Here is a 17,473-nt window from a genome sequence, read left to right on the forward strand (position 1 = left end):
TATCACTGTATATATATAGTATAAAGAAATCAAGTGACTTAAAAGTGGTTTCCTTCACTGCTTTTGTCGAATTCTTTGAGTTTTGCAGTTTCCTGACACAAAGACTCATAGTATTATGTTGCTTTATGTTGTAGTCTTAGCATTATTCATTTAGAAGGTTTATGTGTATGTGTGTGTGTGTGCATGCATGTGTACATGTAATCGTGAGGCACACTCTCTTCATGTGTAACTGTCTTTTGTGTGTGCCATAGACTAAGTTAATAAAGACAATACAGATTGATTAAAATACGAAGGTATAATCCCATGTCACAAGATGATACCAAGATCAAGCCACATGAAATAAGACAACAGTACTTACTGTTCACTTTTAGCCATACTGCTTTGTAAGTTTCTCCAGCAGGATTTCTTGCGAAGCACTGATATTTCCCTGCATCTGGTAAGTCTAGATTTCTGATTTCTAAAGTTCCATTAGGATATAATGTGTACCTGTACATCAAACATACATGCTTCAGATTATTGGCATATAAATAAAGTTACAAACATCAAAATGGCCCTTGGAATAATAAAAAAAGGTAAGGTTCTTTACCGATGCTTTAAGGCAAGTCCTGCCTACAATCCTTAGAAGGTATTTACAAGGACTGCTTAATTCTGATAAGAAGCAAGCTATCTCACAAACCTTTCAGGTCTCACAACCGGTGAAATACTCCATCCATTAAAGTACCAGTGTAAAGTGGGTTGTGGAACTCCCTGTGCTGTACAAGGCAAAATTACTGTTTCACTGAAATCACGCTCTATTACTCGAGGAAGAGCTCCAGGTGGAATCATTGGCAGCACTGTTGACAAAAAATCCAGTGTTCATAATAAAGGAATTTGTATAATACATTTCCCTACTCAACGCATATTACAAAACAAAGGTTAATACACAATGAAACACACAAAATTCAAAGAACACAAATAAAGATAGACAAAATATGTCAGCAAACAAAGACACCAACAGCCATAAACATATAAAATCCCGCTCATGAAACATACCAAGGCATCTTAGAATTTAACAAAACCCCATTCAATATTTATAAGCAGAAAGTCAATAAATTTAGCATAACAGTAAGCATTCAATTACCTGATACTATCTTGTAAGACTGGTGTGTTTTTAATGACAATGTCATGCTGGGATTCCCAAAATGTTTCTAAAAGACAAAAGACTATGGACACACTGTGCACAATATTAAGTACAAATAAACTGTTAAAAAAATACCTTTTGAATGCTAAGTAGTAATAAAGCAATGAACAAAGCTCACCTTGAACAAAAAGATTTGCAGACGATCTGGCAGGTGGATATCCCAAAGATCCCAAAAGTCCTTCACACTGGTATTGTCCTGTGTCACTTTCATCCAAATTCTTTATTATCAGTTTTCGTCTATAGTTTGTTACAATATATTTGTCATCTGTGTCAATACTCTTCCTGGTTCCATTGCCATAGACATGGTACCAGCTAATGGTCAGCATATTCATTGGTCTATATTAAAATAAAAGTCAGATCACAAAATAACTTTAAATAGTATTTACACATGAAAAGAACAATTTTTCATTAAAAACCTGCATAGTTATTAGATCCTTCGGGTTTTTTAATTTTACTGTATTACTTTATTATGTCACAAAGATCAATTTGTTCTGAATGAATAAATGTTTTTTGGAGATCATAAATAATAAACAACGGAGAAAGATTATATTTTGTGTTGCATGCCTGTGCATAAATCAAATTTGTGCACTTATGAGCACAGAGCATTCAACAAAAAAGAAACTGCTATTTCTCATATTTTTTTCTGGATTAGATAAGTCCTACTTTTGAAATTCATCAAAATTATATAATATTTTTAGAGCTAGCACTCTTCATTTTTTGGTTATGGTGATTGGTAATTAGCTGTTGAAGTCTTGCAATATTATTTTCTTCTTGATGTCAGCCTCTAGTACCCTGTTTACTTAGACATCAAGATATGGGGTCACACAAATAGTGACAAAAACAGTTTGTCAAGGATCTGTCAATGTTGGCTCAAAATAAACAAATGAGGCTCTGCCACTGCTTAAATCTGCATTCAGGTAAGTTCAATAAAGAATGTTCTTACAGCTATTCCTTGTAAACTGCTTCAATGATCTCATTCCTTTAAAGGTTTTAAGATGTTTTCTCTCCACATCCCTAATTCCTCCCTGAAGTGCTCCCCTTCAACATCCCTCCTTCATTTGCAGAAGTTCAACCAATAGTTTGATTTAATTAGTTAATGCAATATCAAAGTCAATAAATGATTTCTTCCAACTCAAAAATCTTGTTACTTGTAACAATCTGGGAAAGTAGTTCATGGCCAAGAAGTCCCAGTCACTTTACTAAGACCTTTCACATAGCTCACCTTGCATTGATAATGCATATCAGCTCCACTTTATCACTTCCTTTAACAGTGCTTGTGTTCTCAGGTGGCACAATCACTTCAGGTGCAATGTTAGTGGGATTATTGCTATCTGAAACATTCATGAATGTGCACCAACTAATGGCAATTGTACTTTTAACCAAAATGTTGCTTTAATGTTGTAACACCTTTTTCTTAGTCTGAGGGTACCTGTTTTCACTTATTTTCATACACTTAGCTACATGTTATGCAATGGTTAAAATAAAAGCGTTCATGAATGACTGAACACAAATACAAATGCAGGAGGAAATGGGCAACTGAGTAGAATGAACTAAGAAAGTTTCTCTTGTCACTTCAGTTATTGTTTAAAGACCCCCATGCATGAAAAATGTTACTCAAACAGCTGGACAAGTTCAATTAAAAAAAACAGAAATTCCCCAAACCAGAGCAAAATATAAAAAAAACTTTTTGTAGTGTGTCTAAGATTAGCAAACATACCATTCGTGGATACCATTCACAGGAAGGGAATAATTTAGGATGTTGGAAAAATGATAAACTGCACACGCAAAGCTACAATCACAGGGAGAAGTGGAAGCGTATGTTGATTACTTTAACTATGTTCTGGCACAACACTATCACAGTTCTGAACACAATTCTGGCGAAAGGTAAAAAGAACTGTTCGAAAACTTGCATTTAACAACTTGGAAAAGGGTTAAGAGATTAGGAAGTGTGCTGTGTAGGGAACTAAACAAAGATCATTTGAAAAGTTTTCACATGAGTTGGTCTTTTAAAATACTTTCAAATTATATCACAGGGATGTTGAAAATCGAATGAGCATCACAGAGAACTACAGTTATTCTTCATTAATAATTGTGTATCAAATGCTTTAAAATAAAAAACAGCAATAGATAAGACCCATAGTCCGAGTGAGAAATTACCAAAATTTAAATATGTAATTAAAAGAAGAATGATAGTGAAAAAAATGTCAAGAAAAATATATTTTAACCTATAAAGAAAACATGGCTATGTAAGAGTTTATTAATATACTGAAAATAATTGCATATACTTCTATAGTTTTTATAATGTAAAAGCTGGGCAAACACAATTGTGAAAATGCAGAATTCACAATGATAATGTCACATAAGGTTATCACCCAGCAAGTCCTAATTAAAATGAGTATAAATGAGTTTGTTTTAAATATGTGAGTTATATATACGAGTTTTGTAAACCTACAATAAACATTATGAGATGTCTTCTTTATGGCTGAGAACTATTAAGTATTAGTATTGTTTAAGCAAGCATACACTACATGACAATGTTATGTACTAAAGATCTTATGTCAGTGCCTGAAATGGTGTGACACACAACTGGTTATTTGAAAGCACAAGAAAGCACTCTGTAGTATGTTACAGTTATCTAGGCATGTTAAGGCATAAAATAAGCAGATCAGTTTTAATATATCAAAAAACATAAAACAGCATAAAGAGACACTGAAGATGCAGAAAATAATCTTCAAAATTTTTCTCCAAAACAGCATAATTATGGTATAAAGAATATTTCTTTATTATTTTGATGCACTTACAGTCTGTGCATGATCCAAATATTTCTGACTATATTTATCTGAAAGCTAATAAGGTAGGCATAGTAGGGCTATAATCTGGGAATATAGCTGTATTCATACCTGTTCCATTTCCTTCTGAAATTAAAAATGGCAACAGATTGACGTCCAGTTTGTATCATTATTTTCTGACACAACTAACTCTAGACTACAAATATGGAAAGTAAAATGACCAATTGTACAAGTGCTTCCTATCATAACCTGCTCTTGTCTATCTTTCATATGTAATTACTTTTATTTTTAAAAAAGTGGTTAGTATACCCTGTGCAGTATTAACTTTCTTCAAGAATTTGACCAAATGAAGTGAAGAATCTTCTTCATTAAATATTAGCTGAGATACCATGTAAGTAAAAATTATTAACAAAGCACAAGATCACCAGTTTAGTACAGTATAGGGCCATTAAGCCACGGTGATTGGGGTCCAAACTGCTTAACCGCAGCTTAGGTGGTCCGCGGCTTAAATATTTTTTGAAAATGCATAAATTATAATAAATAATGAAAAACAGTGTTTTTTGATCACAAGCCTTTTCACGTGTCAACCTGCGAGTTGTCATTTCGAAATTAGCGCCTTTGAAGTTATTAAGTCAGCATTTAAATATTTAATCTGCATTAGTGCATAGCATGTCAATCATAGACAATCAAAATGCTAAAATGACAGCTGTCAGCACTTGTCTTGAATATTTGAGAGCCCATGTCCAGGTCCATACGATTACAGTGTCAAAAAATTGGGATCCAAGCATTGTGTGTGGTTTAAGCAAATTCGTAGATGTCTGGGCCATGGCTTAATGGCCCTACACTGTATGCAACTGCCTGATATAGCTGCAAAGTCCAAACAATGCAGGCTAGACTTTACAATCTATAAATTTTCCCACTTAAAGATTTACGATGCAGGTGAATGCACATGTTGGTTTTTATATCCTGCTTTTTTCTACTGTTGACGAACCTAACATGGATATGTATGGCACAAAAAGTAGGTAAAAAAAATCAGGTATATTAAGAAGTATGTGAAGACAAGGCAAAAAGCAACAAACCACAAGAGGCTGACCTTACATTACAACAAAGATAATGTTAAAAATGAATTAAGTGATGAAGGGGGAAAAATAAATTATTTGCAAATAATTAACAAAGAGAAAAATCATCCCAACAGTAAAAAAATACCTTAAATTGAAAATCATAAGTACAAATACATATTTCTTTTAAATTATAAAACAATATGGATATGGTCTATATATCATGCAAAGTGATTCTATAGATCCCTCAAAGCAAAGACCAAATTCAGCTATATACTGTTGCTCATTAACAAGAGTTCCTTAGCAACTAAAATTGCTTATTTGCGCATTTGTACATCGCAAAACAAAAAAGAAACAAATATTTATATATTAAATATAGAACTATGCTCACCTAGAAATTATTTTACACTTCTGCCACATAATTCGTGACATGCTGCTTTGTCTAACCATGCTATGCTGTAGTATTGTTAACGTTCTTAAACCATGAATGGTCTAAAGACATTTATCAACAGCTACATTATGTAAGAATTATCAAGTCATCTATACAAGTTGTTTTAATGATCAGCATAAGCCCACTTATAAAATATATCTGCTTGTTTGGAAGAATGATTATAAAAGTATAATTACACTTACCTCTTACACGCAAGATGTAAGGGGAACTAACTGTTGAGAAACTGGTGAAAACGTATTCCGCCTTGACTCTGTACTCTTTGCCCATTATGTTTTTATCCACTGAGAGAAGGACCAGAGAAAGGTTTTGTGTAAAACTGTAGAAGTAATCTTCACTCAATGTATTGTTATTCTCTTGCCAGGTCACATCCAAGGCAAGGGTTTTAATGGGAGGCATAGGAAGGATCACTGCCTTTCCTTGGTCTACCATTATTTCTTTTGACCCAGTAGCTGTAAAATTTTGCAGAACTGAAAACACAAAAACACAAAACTTAATGGTACTTAAAGTAGAAAGGTGCACTAAAACTTAGCTGCATGAGACTGTCTCCTAGTTGTACACCAATGAAACTATGGAAGCGTTTGTGATTAAGTGATCGGTGGCTATTCAGTATCTCTTACTTGCTCCGTCACATACACATACTAATGCTACCATGCATGTTCATTTTCCTTTCCATTTTATTAAAGCCACACAATTCTCACCAGCAACTTTGATCTCAGCAGCCTGGCTCAGCTCTGCTCCTAGGCTGTTGCTGGCAAGACATCGGAACATGCCACTGTCATTTTCTTGGAGATTAACAATACGAAGTGTCTTCATGTTGACATCATTGCGAGAATAGTTTTTGTAGTAAACATCATTCTGAATCCAGCTATACACAGGATTTGGGCTACCAGCAGCACTACATGTCAGACTTTTGGTGGATCCAACCAGCTGGATCATTCCAGCATCTGGTGATGTCACAATTTCTGGTGGACTGTCTGTAAAAACCAAAAATGAACAGTCTCAAAATCACCTAGTAACATTGCTTCTATATAGTTTTATTAACTTCTCTGATTCTTCTTCTTTGATATTAACAATATCAAATATAGATACAAAATATTCATATATATATACACACACACATAAAATCACAGCTGTTCAAACTCGCAAAATTATTTGGTGCTACCACTTCCTGTTTGCTGTAGAATATTTAGAGTTTGAGTGTTACTTTGATGGTCAAGTTTTTTAAAAAGACTTATCTCCAAAATTAACTTACATCCCTAATAATTCCTTATCATTTATTATATTACTGTTCAACATTCTTAGTATTGGCCTTGATCTTGTTAATCATTGTATATGTACACTACACTTCCTATTAAACCAGGCATCATTTAAATATATACATTACCTTTATACTTTCTCACAATATTATTTGATTGTCTTAGCTTTTTAACATTTCATTACTATAAAACACAGTCAAAGATTTGCAGAGCAATACCCGAGTGTTTTTAGACTTATCTCTAGACCCTTTACACTTTCCAATGGAAAAATGATTGAATTTTTTTTTTTTTAAACAAAATAGCTAAAAGCGTCAGTGTGCTTCATTCTCACCCAAAATTACTTCTACCGAGTTGTCAATAAATTTTCAATTTAATACTTTACCTTGTGCCATAATCCATGTCAGGTGTGAAAGGGCCAGAAATACGAGACTGCATCCGGCATTCAGAGAGGTAGAGGACAGAACAAATGATCGTCTTTTTCGAGGTATCGTCGTCATCTCTTTGCGCTGCACAGGGGTATGTTGTCAATGCAAAAATTCCCATGAAGCGTAAACTAACATTGCCCTGCGAAGACAAGAATAACTACATTTTCTGTCAAGCTGTCACCGAGAACGCCAAAGACAAGTTAACAAGAAGATATAAATAATGAAATTTTCAATGGACCTTCAGGCAGACATTTGGCACAGATGTAGAAAAAGAGTACCCAAAGGCCCCATCAGGTTCCAACTCAAGTTACGTTGTTTCCAAATGTGAGAAAAACAGCGGAGTCTGATGTTTCCCAATCGGAAGTTTAGGTAGCGGCCATGATGATCTCCAAGCCGTCTTCTCACTCTCTTGTCACAGGAACGATCAGTGATCGACGATTATGATGGTGCCACTAATACGTCTTATCCTCAAGCTACAGTTCTGACGATTATTTAAAAAATCTGATTTTTCAAATAAATATTTTGATGCTTGGCGAACTCTCCAATAAGTTGGCCGTTGCTGATACAACAACTAATTATAGCCCTCAAATACACACTACTCCTGTAGCTTTGTGTTCGAAAGTGAACATCATGTGACCCAGACCGGCACATCCGATTGGTGACACTGCAGTCACACAGCACACAGGTAAGCGAGGAGTGGTGTCACGGAGGTCAAGTTGGAGATTCCGTTGCAATGACGTATCGTGGGGAACTACCCGTGAAAACCGGAAAGCCTTCCATCACAGACAAATCTTGCCCCGCCTCCGTGATCCGATCAACAAAACTGCTTTGGTTTATCGATCAAGACCAAATACCTATACGTCGATTTATTTATAAACAAGAGTATGTGCGTACGTGAGTGCTAACACGATCAACACCTGAACCGGGCTAAAGATCGATATAATGATATTTTTCGTTAATTACATGAATTATAATGACAATTAATACTCCGATGTCGACATCTTTTCAAACATGGAAATAATAACTTTTTCAGAATATTTTCTTTCCAGAATTTAGTCAGCCTCGGCACTCGGCCGGCCTTAGGCTTGCATGTGCTTATGCAGCGTTGATTGTGCTCAATCAATAATGTGGGGGAAAGATGTATAGGAGTGTGCTTGTGTGGTTGAAAACTTAATTGATCGAGTTCGCAACGTCATGCAGCAAGTCCACCATCTCGATCTGCACTGTTTTCACGGAAGGGGGGCGGAGAGCCAATAGAACTTTGTATACTGAAACGTCCCCGTGTAGCCGGCTATAGTTGCACAACACTGCTGCCTAACCCAAAGGTGACTTTTGTTATATAAAGTCTTTGCTAAGCTTAAAGTGGTTTTGCAGAGGAAAATTTACTATTTTCTAACAGTACTTATTTTTAGCTGTTTACAAGCGTACGTCGTATAAAAAAGCTTTAAAACTTAAATATGTTTTGCATATAGCAGTTTCATTGTTTCGGTGCTCCATGGAAGGTAAGTCGAGTTTTATGCTTTAGACTGCGGATCGCGAAGTATAGTATTCGTGCAGGGTTCATATTTAAGTCCATCCTGCGAGAGATTTAACAATCTGACCTGTTTATTGAGATACCGCTGATCTCAGAGTGGCTTTGAACGGAAGGTAAGAGTTTGGAGAGAGGTGTGGGGGCAATGAATTTCTCTCTCTACTAGTCCAGACATGCTCAGATGTGTGGGTTCTCCTCCTCCCCTCCCCCACCACACACACACACCAACGACTTCAAATCCCCCATGCTGGCCTCTTTCGACAGGCGATCGTAAGTTTAGTGCATTTGAGCCTTCTGGCCAGGCCGCACTCTCAATATTTTGACAGCCAACAGTCAATGGCTCCTACTCCAAGGCAGGCGTGGGAAAGCGCTGCGCTCTCTGAATGCGTGCATTGCTGCAGCCGCTCGTGGCGACAGATGGCGCTGCCTACAGATGTACGTACACCACCGAGGTCTGCTACGAACTAATGCTTCAGCATGTTTGGGATACTTCCGAAGCAGGTGAGGCAAAGACCCTGACTGCACGGTTGATGGCCAAAGCGGAACACTCAGCGGAAGTGTTTATAAAATGCAGAGTTCAGCGCCACTCGTTATGTCATGATATATGTATATATAGTTAGCTCTCACAGAGTTGTACCAAAGACAGTCTTTGGTGGTACTTAGGTCTTACTTTATAAAAGACTTTATAAACTTTGGGTGTGCGCCTCGCGGCTGACCTACCTTACCTCCCCTTCTCTTGCTATGCGACCTATATTCGCCTCTACGCCAACATCGCACAGCGATGCATGCCTGAAGAAGTGAAACAACATTTTCTTTGCAAGCTTGGTGCTTTTATTTATTGCATATCTGTAGCACGTGTTAGATGTGAACTTGGTGTGAGTGCGCGTGCCCAGATTTTGCACGTGCTGTTATAAAAAGACAGTGAACGACCTAACAAAAAAGGAATTAAGACACTTAATGTTTGTAACACCCTCGTTGCCCCAGTCTACCAGGGCAAGCATTATAGATATCCGTTCAGGCTCGCGCAAATGACGTGCACCTGTGAGCCTTGGAAACATCAAATAAAGCCCACGTGTCTACTCAGCTGTGAGCCCCCAAGCTATGCATGCCACCGTCAGTGAGATGAGAGAGATGCGCTTCACCATCCTCAGCCACCGAGGTGGGGCTGCGATCATCCCTTGCGTGCGACGAACGGTGCGTCACCTACGGCCTCGGGCAAGACGACCGAGAGACTGCGACGACGAGTGGGCGTCGTGCGACACGAGGAGTAACAGTTCGTTTGCTCAAGAAAATAAGGACATCAACCGAGGATCAAAGAATCGGGGGATGTCTAACACAGGAAGTGGATGAATGTACGATTCTGGAGAATTTATTTGCCAACCAGGGGAGCAAGTGTGGCAACCACCCCCCTCAAAATAGATACTGTCGAGGAGACGGAGTTGGTCACCACCCTTCTCCCTCCCCCCAAGTCGAGCATTTTTCTACACCACTGCTATATATATATACCTATACGTACCAACACACACACACATGCGCTCGCACACATTCCATGAGTTCTCGAAGCTGTTCTATGTTGACAAGGACCTGGCCATGACCTGCTTGGCAGCTACAGACGGGTATGAAAGGTACGTCACATTGAAAAGATCGTCACGGACTGTTTCACGTGGCGTTACGTTCTGCAGCGCCAAGCGATGTACGGTTCAAGACACGGACGACGGCTTCGTTACTCGCCAGTCGCTCGTGCAAAGTCGAGCCCTTCAATGTTTGCTGTGTGGAGTGGAGAGAGATCGGCCGCCTCTCACAGCATCCTAATTGGCCGGCACAGCGTCTCCGCCGCACGTGATGCGGCCACCTACAGGACGGCGGGAGAAGACGCGGAGTGGGTGATGCCTCCCTTCCCATCTACCCATCTTGCCCAACAATCACCCTCAGCGAGTGTTATAGGTAACAGAAGATCTGAGAAAACAATATAAAAACGACGGCAGTCTAAGAAAGATATATCACTTACTACCCACCTACATGAAAACATTCGTAACATTGCAAAAGGCAGTCATATTTTCCTTTTCTAAAAAAGAAACCATTAATAATAAAATGGAATATTGTGAATTCAGCTGTGTTAACAGAATTTATTTGTTCTTTTACATCGATACTGATTCAAAAATTATACAATCTTCAAAATATGTAAATAACGTTTTTGTTATAAGACCTAAACGAAGCATGTGAGTGGCTTCTGAGGTCAATGGGCGAGATCAGAGTGTTTGTCACACATTGGAAGTAAATTAATTGTCCTGCGACAAACCACACGCGCTGCGTCCGAAGCCCCAGCGCACGTGACTCAACCGACAATGCCGTTAGGCAGAGGTCACACAACAGGCAATACAGGGTGTTTAATACTAAAAATGAAATCGCGGTTTTCCGGTGGGCCCCATCATTAAACTGTCGTCGTGAAGTGTCACACGCTCTGTAAAATGTCGAAGTAGGACTCCCACACGCACGAAGATCGACGTGAACTGTGACCTATGAACTGTGAATGTGGAAGGACTCTTAAGAAATTTTTTCAAAAGTCACAGTTCGTTCTGTACCAAAAGCAAATGCTAATTCAACCACTTCAGTGTTTGACTGCACGGACTTTAACCTAACCCATAAAATGTTTACTTGTAAATGCTTTTTGCTTCTTTGCACAAGTCTGTTTGCTCGGTTCTCCTGTGTTCGCTTCCTTCACTTTATTCAGTTTGTTCGCATGGAGGACTGTTGATGCACAGCTGTATAATCAAGTCTGAGTGTGTACAATCTGCCATTTACCGTTCCGACATTATTTACAAGAAGATGGTGTTATCAAGCCCGTTCTTAGCCCCCGCGGGGCCCGAGGTACATGGCATGTGCAGGGCCCTCGACGCCAAGATCGCCACGGTTTTAATCGAAATCGCGGGGCCCCTGACGACTATCAAAAGCTCAGGCCCTAGGCAGATTTGTTGCTGTTGTTGATTTTGAGAAATGTGCTTCCACCTCGCTGTGATTTCGCACTGTGGGGGGTGGGGATCATCTTTGAGGCAGTGGGTAGGAAGATGTTGTTGGGGGGGGGGGCTGACAGTGAACGGCGTTCGCACTCGCACATTTCGTAAAAAAGGATTGGGGGGGGGGTACTGCACGCACGCACGATCTGATCGTCAGAGGTGTTAGAGCCTCCACTTGCCTCAGGGCCCGCTTTGTGACGGTGAAGTCTCAAATATTGGGGGGCAAAAGGGACTGTCTTGTAGCGCCGCAGGTGTTGTCTTCCTTGTTTGTGCTCTCTTTTTGTGGTGATTAGGCAGATGTTTCGTCTGCCTGCCCCTAAGCACGCCCCTGAGTGCTATGCAACCGGCAATAATACTGTGCACCATAAAACTCTTTCCTGTTATCTACATTTGCAATAAGCGAGCTTCAAATTCTCTTTAACTCTCTTTATATGAGCCTTCTATATGATTTTTCTCTCTCTCTTAGTAGGCATCAGGCGTACATGTTTCTAATGATTTCTAACCCTTCGAGTTATTCTCCTTTCTCTCACACAAACACCCTCTACGCCGCGTTGCTCTCCCTTGATAATCCGGCAGCCAGTTGTTATGTAGTCTGATCCCAACATGAATTGTTTGACAAAAAGTATGTAAGTCAATATAATACTTATAAAAGCTGCTTCTTGTCTCATTTAAAGAATCTTTATCACAAAATGCGGGGCTTGAAAACCAAGGGTACAAGCTGTGGGGGAAAGGTTAACTGCAGGTGGATGTGGAGGTGGAAGAAGGCATTGTGCACGTGGAGAAATTATTGCCACTTGGCGAACAATGCCTGCTCTCGCTGTACTTCTGCTGTAATCGAGAACATAATTTCAGATGTATCTGTGGGGTATTGCCTGAAGAATGCATTGTGCGTCACTGGCCAATGGAGAATTGACATGACTATGGGTAGAGGAAAATATACATTATTTAGTCACGTGACATTAAATGCAATTCCTCATTTACTTATGACTGTATTCATTTACTCGGGAAGCATATCGGAAAGCCAGAGAGACACTGAGAATATTATATTCAGATTGGCAGTTTGTCATACGCTCTCAATCACGAGAACATGCATACCTAACTGTGTCATCGCTAATGTGCCAAATTTAGCACTTCGATTTGAACATGTTTGTACACAATCACAACAGTACGTCGATCGAATAAAGCTTCGGCGATATGGCAATCCTAACTACTACATGTATTGTGTGTGTGAAGCCAATTAAGCTATTTCAGCATAACAGAAATGTGCTTTATTATCTGCGAACAGGTGTCAATTCTCAGAAGTTCGTGTGGAAGTGTTCGTCACATTTTTAATTTGCTTAACACACATACATCACTGAGATGCGAAGTGTAATAAATGATAAACAATACTCCAATAACAACCAAAAATGGTATTTAACGGGTACCTTATGGCCATGTCAGCAGAGGACTCATCAGTACGTACGGTTCAACCCTGTAGTGAAGTTTCTCTTCCTGATGTCCTGCGAAAGACGGTATCCAGCAACACGATGAGAACACTGAAGAAACGGAAGACGTCCGATAGATAACTGGAGCACAGTCCCACGCCGCGTGCCGGAATGCCAGCCCAGGCGTGACTCGAGATTGGTGGAGGGAGAGGTGGTGGGTAGGGGTGCTGGGGGAGGGGAATGCCAGCAACAAGTACAGACAATGGGGAGACAACAAAGAACACAACACAGTGCCCAGCTTTGGTTGATAACCTCCCTTGCCCTACCATGCGTCATCGACCGGAAGCAGCCGAAACACATCGGCCGAGTCCCGACATGCGTTTCGCGGCTGTACTCTTCCTTTGACCTCTCGCACGTGCAATGAGAGAGCTATCGAGCGCTGTTCCATCGGTGACCAGACATTAATTCGCGCAAACAGGCGATAACGTTGTGGACTTAGACATAGCGTGCGAACTAAACCCACACCTCGGGCGGTCCTGTCGAATGCCACCTGCCGAGAGCGTCTTATATAATACTTGATAAGCTGGCTTTGAGGATCACCAAGCCAGGCCCTTGCAAACAAAGCTAATACTGTACTTCGACATCCCCAGAGCAGAAGAGATGTTTCATGGCAGCACCGGGGAGGTGGGAGGTGGTGTGTTCTTGGAGAGATGAAGAAGAAAAAAGATAAATGAATATAAACTGCACCCACTGTAATCTGCGAAGAGTTACGAGACCTGACGAAGAGATTGCAATAGACCTTGCATCTCCCTGTCTGCACTAATTTTTTTTTTTTTTCAAAGTGGCTCCACCCGTGGGATTTTCTACAGGTTAGGGACTGCAAGGCAGCAGAGATATGCTGAGATCAGATGTAAAATTTAGGAAACAGGCAGTGTGGGTAATGGAGTGTAGACTGGACGACGCACCAAAACCTCAGATGAAAGTGGCAAGGAAGTGGAGGGAAGGGTGAGAAAAGGTAGACGGAGATCTCGTTGGAAATAGAATTCTTCATCACGTAATGTCTTCCGCATTTTGGGCCTATAAATTATTGCTTTTAAGTCTTTAATAATGGCAACCGAAGGTCACAAGCAGCTATTTTAGTTCTTTAATAATGATCGAGGGGTTTGATTTAGCTCTTAGCTGTCGCTTCATCGTAAATCTGACTTAAACAGGAGATTGAAGTGTCGATTGTCGTTTCTCTCATGTGGCAATCGTTCGTGATTTCCAGTCCGAGGATTTCCTACCCAGGATGCATTGTCTGGTCAGGAAGTTTGAAGATAACGATCGACCCTTTTACGTAACGCCGTGAGTACCAAGCACGTCACAGAGACGTAAGTCGCCGCGCTCTTTCATCTCCTGGGTGTTGCGTCACCTGACGATCGACATCGGGTCGATGATGTGAGGCTACCTGGACTAATCTCTTCCCTCATTTCAAGTTTTTTTTTTAATCGTCGCCTACAGATGTGAAAGATGCTGTAAGGGGATGCGACTTTGTTTGATATCTTTTCCGAGCCTTTGTAACAGTAGGATACTTGAAAGGAATGATAAAGTCCCCGAGCTGTTTGTATTACATGAATTAGCTTTGTATGTGTTGATAAAGGAAGGGACTGTTAGGTGCAGTCGTCATGCGATTAGTCCGGTCATAAAGGGCATTTCTTCCATTCCCCTCCCCTCTCTCTCATATGGATTCGAATAAAAGTTTCATTCTTACCTCTCGCATGGTTTGTATATGCTTTATTGTCGACATTATGCATGAATCTCCCCATGTCATGAAGTTAATGACATTAAAAATTAAAAAGAGCCGAGACTATTTCTATCTCCACGCCCCCCCCCCTCACTCTTTATGTATCCATATATAGCAAATACTCCCTTCCTCTCTCCTAACAGAAACTTTGTTTTAAATAGGTTGTTCTCCCTTCTTTTTCTCTCCAATTACTCCTGTCTATAAATTATCTTTTTTTTAAACTCATTCGTTACTTTTAAGTATAATATTAGTTACTTTTTATATTTCTGTAACTTAAAAATCTTTCCTTAAACATCACAGGTACATTTCTTTCAACCAGCTTTGTAAACATGAGTAAAGTACTGAAAACCTTTTTCATGAATACCCCGAGTAGCCGTCTTCATCACCCACCCTCCTCTCTTTCGTCCCTCCATTTTTTTAAGTTCGCAAACTGTGCTACTAAATTGGTTTCTTGTGATGCTTCTTTTGTTCAAGTGCATTGAGCTTACAGCCAAATGAGAAAATGCGCTAAATAGATTTTATTATTATTATCCACGAATGATCAAAAGCTTACTGTGATTCCACCAGTGATAGCTCAAGGGAAACAACTCTTACAACATATCAGAATTGATGTCGACATTTCTTACTTCCCTTAAATACAGTTTTCGAATGTGCTTTCGGCGAGAGACTATTTTCCGAGTGAAAAGACGACGTAGTATGTGGAAGGCACGTGAGAAGTTAAATGTAGCATCACGGAGTGTCATTCTGACCACATCTAGACGTCTGTCTTGTTCAGTGATTAAGTCTGGGAGTGAGATCGATGGAAAAGTTCAATGAAGCATTCATTCTAAGTGACGATGGTGATGGAGGGGAGAGGACCACAGGGAAGGAAAAATTAGCGTAGACCTATAGTCCTCTCTGAAATGTACTTATGTGTTCTTCGTGCTCCAGTGGTTGAAGAAAGACTGAGCAGCAGTTATTACAGTAATTGCCGTTTACTACGAGTCTAGGCAAAAGCGTGCTGCTATTGGCATATGCATGTTAAAAAACTGATACAGCCACCCAATGCTGCTATGTATGCAACCAGCAGTATTTTGCTAGTGAAACTGTGTTTATAGTAAAGTGACTGTCAAGGATCAGTTAATCTTAAAAGACTACACACGTCAGAGTTCACATAATGATATTGAGGTGCTCAATCATATATTCAGGCAAAGAGCAATTACCATCACATTTTGACAAACAGTCCATAAATCTTTCTTTCCACAGTGGCTTACAGGGGAAGATTGCCAGCCATCCCTATTTCCCATATATCTATGTATATCTCCAAAGCCAACTACGTATAGTAAAATTCTAGCCTGCGAGGCCAGTGTATGTGCTTTACGGAAACGGGAGAAGTCGATGGTCGGAGGTTAGAATTAGGGTAAATATGGAAAGGAAGAATGAAAGCTGAATCTATCAATTATGTCCGTATAGGAATGATATTACAAAAACACCGCTTTTCGAATCTCGCGATTCTAATTTCTATTCAATTTCTTTCCAGATTTTTGGAGCGGCGCTCACCTTCCGAAATGTTGACAGTTTCTATAAAATTCATTACTGCAACACGATATCGTCTTCACAAAATTTATCCTGAGATAAAAAGAAAAAAAAATGTATTAAATGGGGGGGCGAGTATCATTTCAAAATCTGAGTACTTCTATGACTTAATGTGTGCGGACAATGAGTGTATAATAGTCATTTATTTACGTGTTTATTATTTCTGAAGAAAAACTGATCTGGCTAGATCAAAGAGGGAAAAAAAGACGAAGGAACGCAGAAAAAGTCTTGCTAAACATAAAGAGATAGGGGAGAGAAAGAGAGACAGAGGCTTCTTTGAATGTCCCCACTGGCTGCTTATCCTTTCTGTTCGATTCCTGGCTGGATTTCCGGAGAAGACATTACAGTTGAATTCGAGCTTTCCCAGCGTAGATACCACAGGTGGTGGACCTGTTCGCGTGTAGGGTACGTCATACATAACACCTCGCGCAATGCGTAAATGAATGAATTCATAAGGGAAGCAACTCTTGAAACCTTAAAAAATTTCTCTACTATGGATTACTTCCCTTTAAGAGTTTGAGAGAGAGGGGTAAAAAAACCTCAATCAGGTACTTTGTTATGTTTGAAAGGTAGGTAAAGATTCAGTTGACCAAGCGCCATGTTTGAGTGTTTGCCGGTTGCTCTATTCGACATGGATTTGTACTGAACCAACCAAAAATTATATGAAAACAGTAAGAAATACTTAAATTCTAGTAAAATATGTTTGGCACTAACTATTTATATTTCATGTGCAAATAATTATTTTGTTGACAAAAATGTTAACCTACTTTTCTGTTCTCGCTTCTCTAAGCCATACAAATACATTCTTTTATTGAATGTAGTACAAGAAAATAAATTCATTTATCTTTGAAATTCTCACTATGTGAATGTTCTTAAAATGCTCTTTAAAACGGTGTATACACAGATGGTTTTCTTTGTTGTAGGTTAATTCATATAAATATTCAAAAATACCGGATCGTAATTTCAGTTGAAAGAATTCGCAACGTA

General features: G+C 39.4%; 1 protein-coding gene across 1 annotated transcript in view; it reads right to left on the reverse strand.

The window, feature by feature from the left end:
- The window catches only part of LOC112561002 (protein sidekick-2-like), a 28,779-nt gene extending 20,984 nt beyond the window's left edge, over positions 1 to 7,795 (reverse strand). The window contains 8 exon segments of the mRNA XM_025233122.1: positions 359 to 486; positions 677 to 833; positions 1,299 to 1,516; positions 2,403 to 2,511; positions 4,081 to 4,095; positions 5,661 to 5,945; positions 6,177 to 6,452; positions 7,117 to 7,795. Of these exon segments, the coding sequence (XP_025088907.1) occupies positions 359 to 486; positions 677 to 833; positions 1,299 to 1,516; positions 2,403 to 2,511; positions 4,081 to 4,095; positions 5,661 to 5,945; positions 6,177 to 6,452; positions 7,117 to 7,126 (1,198 nt within the window). The 5' untranslated portion in view covers positions 7,127 to 7,795.
- Positions 7,796 to 17,473: the final 9,678 nt, after the last annotated feature.

This window comes from Pomacea canaliculata, linkage group LG1 (genome assembly GCF_003073045.1).
Source record: "Pomacea canaliculata isolate SZHN2017 linkage group LG1, ASM307304v1, whole genome shotgun sequence".
NCBI lineage: Eukaryota > Metazoa > Mollusca > Gastropoda > Architaenioglossa > Ampullariidae > Pomacea > Pomacea canaliculata.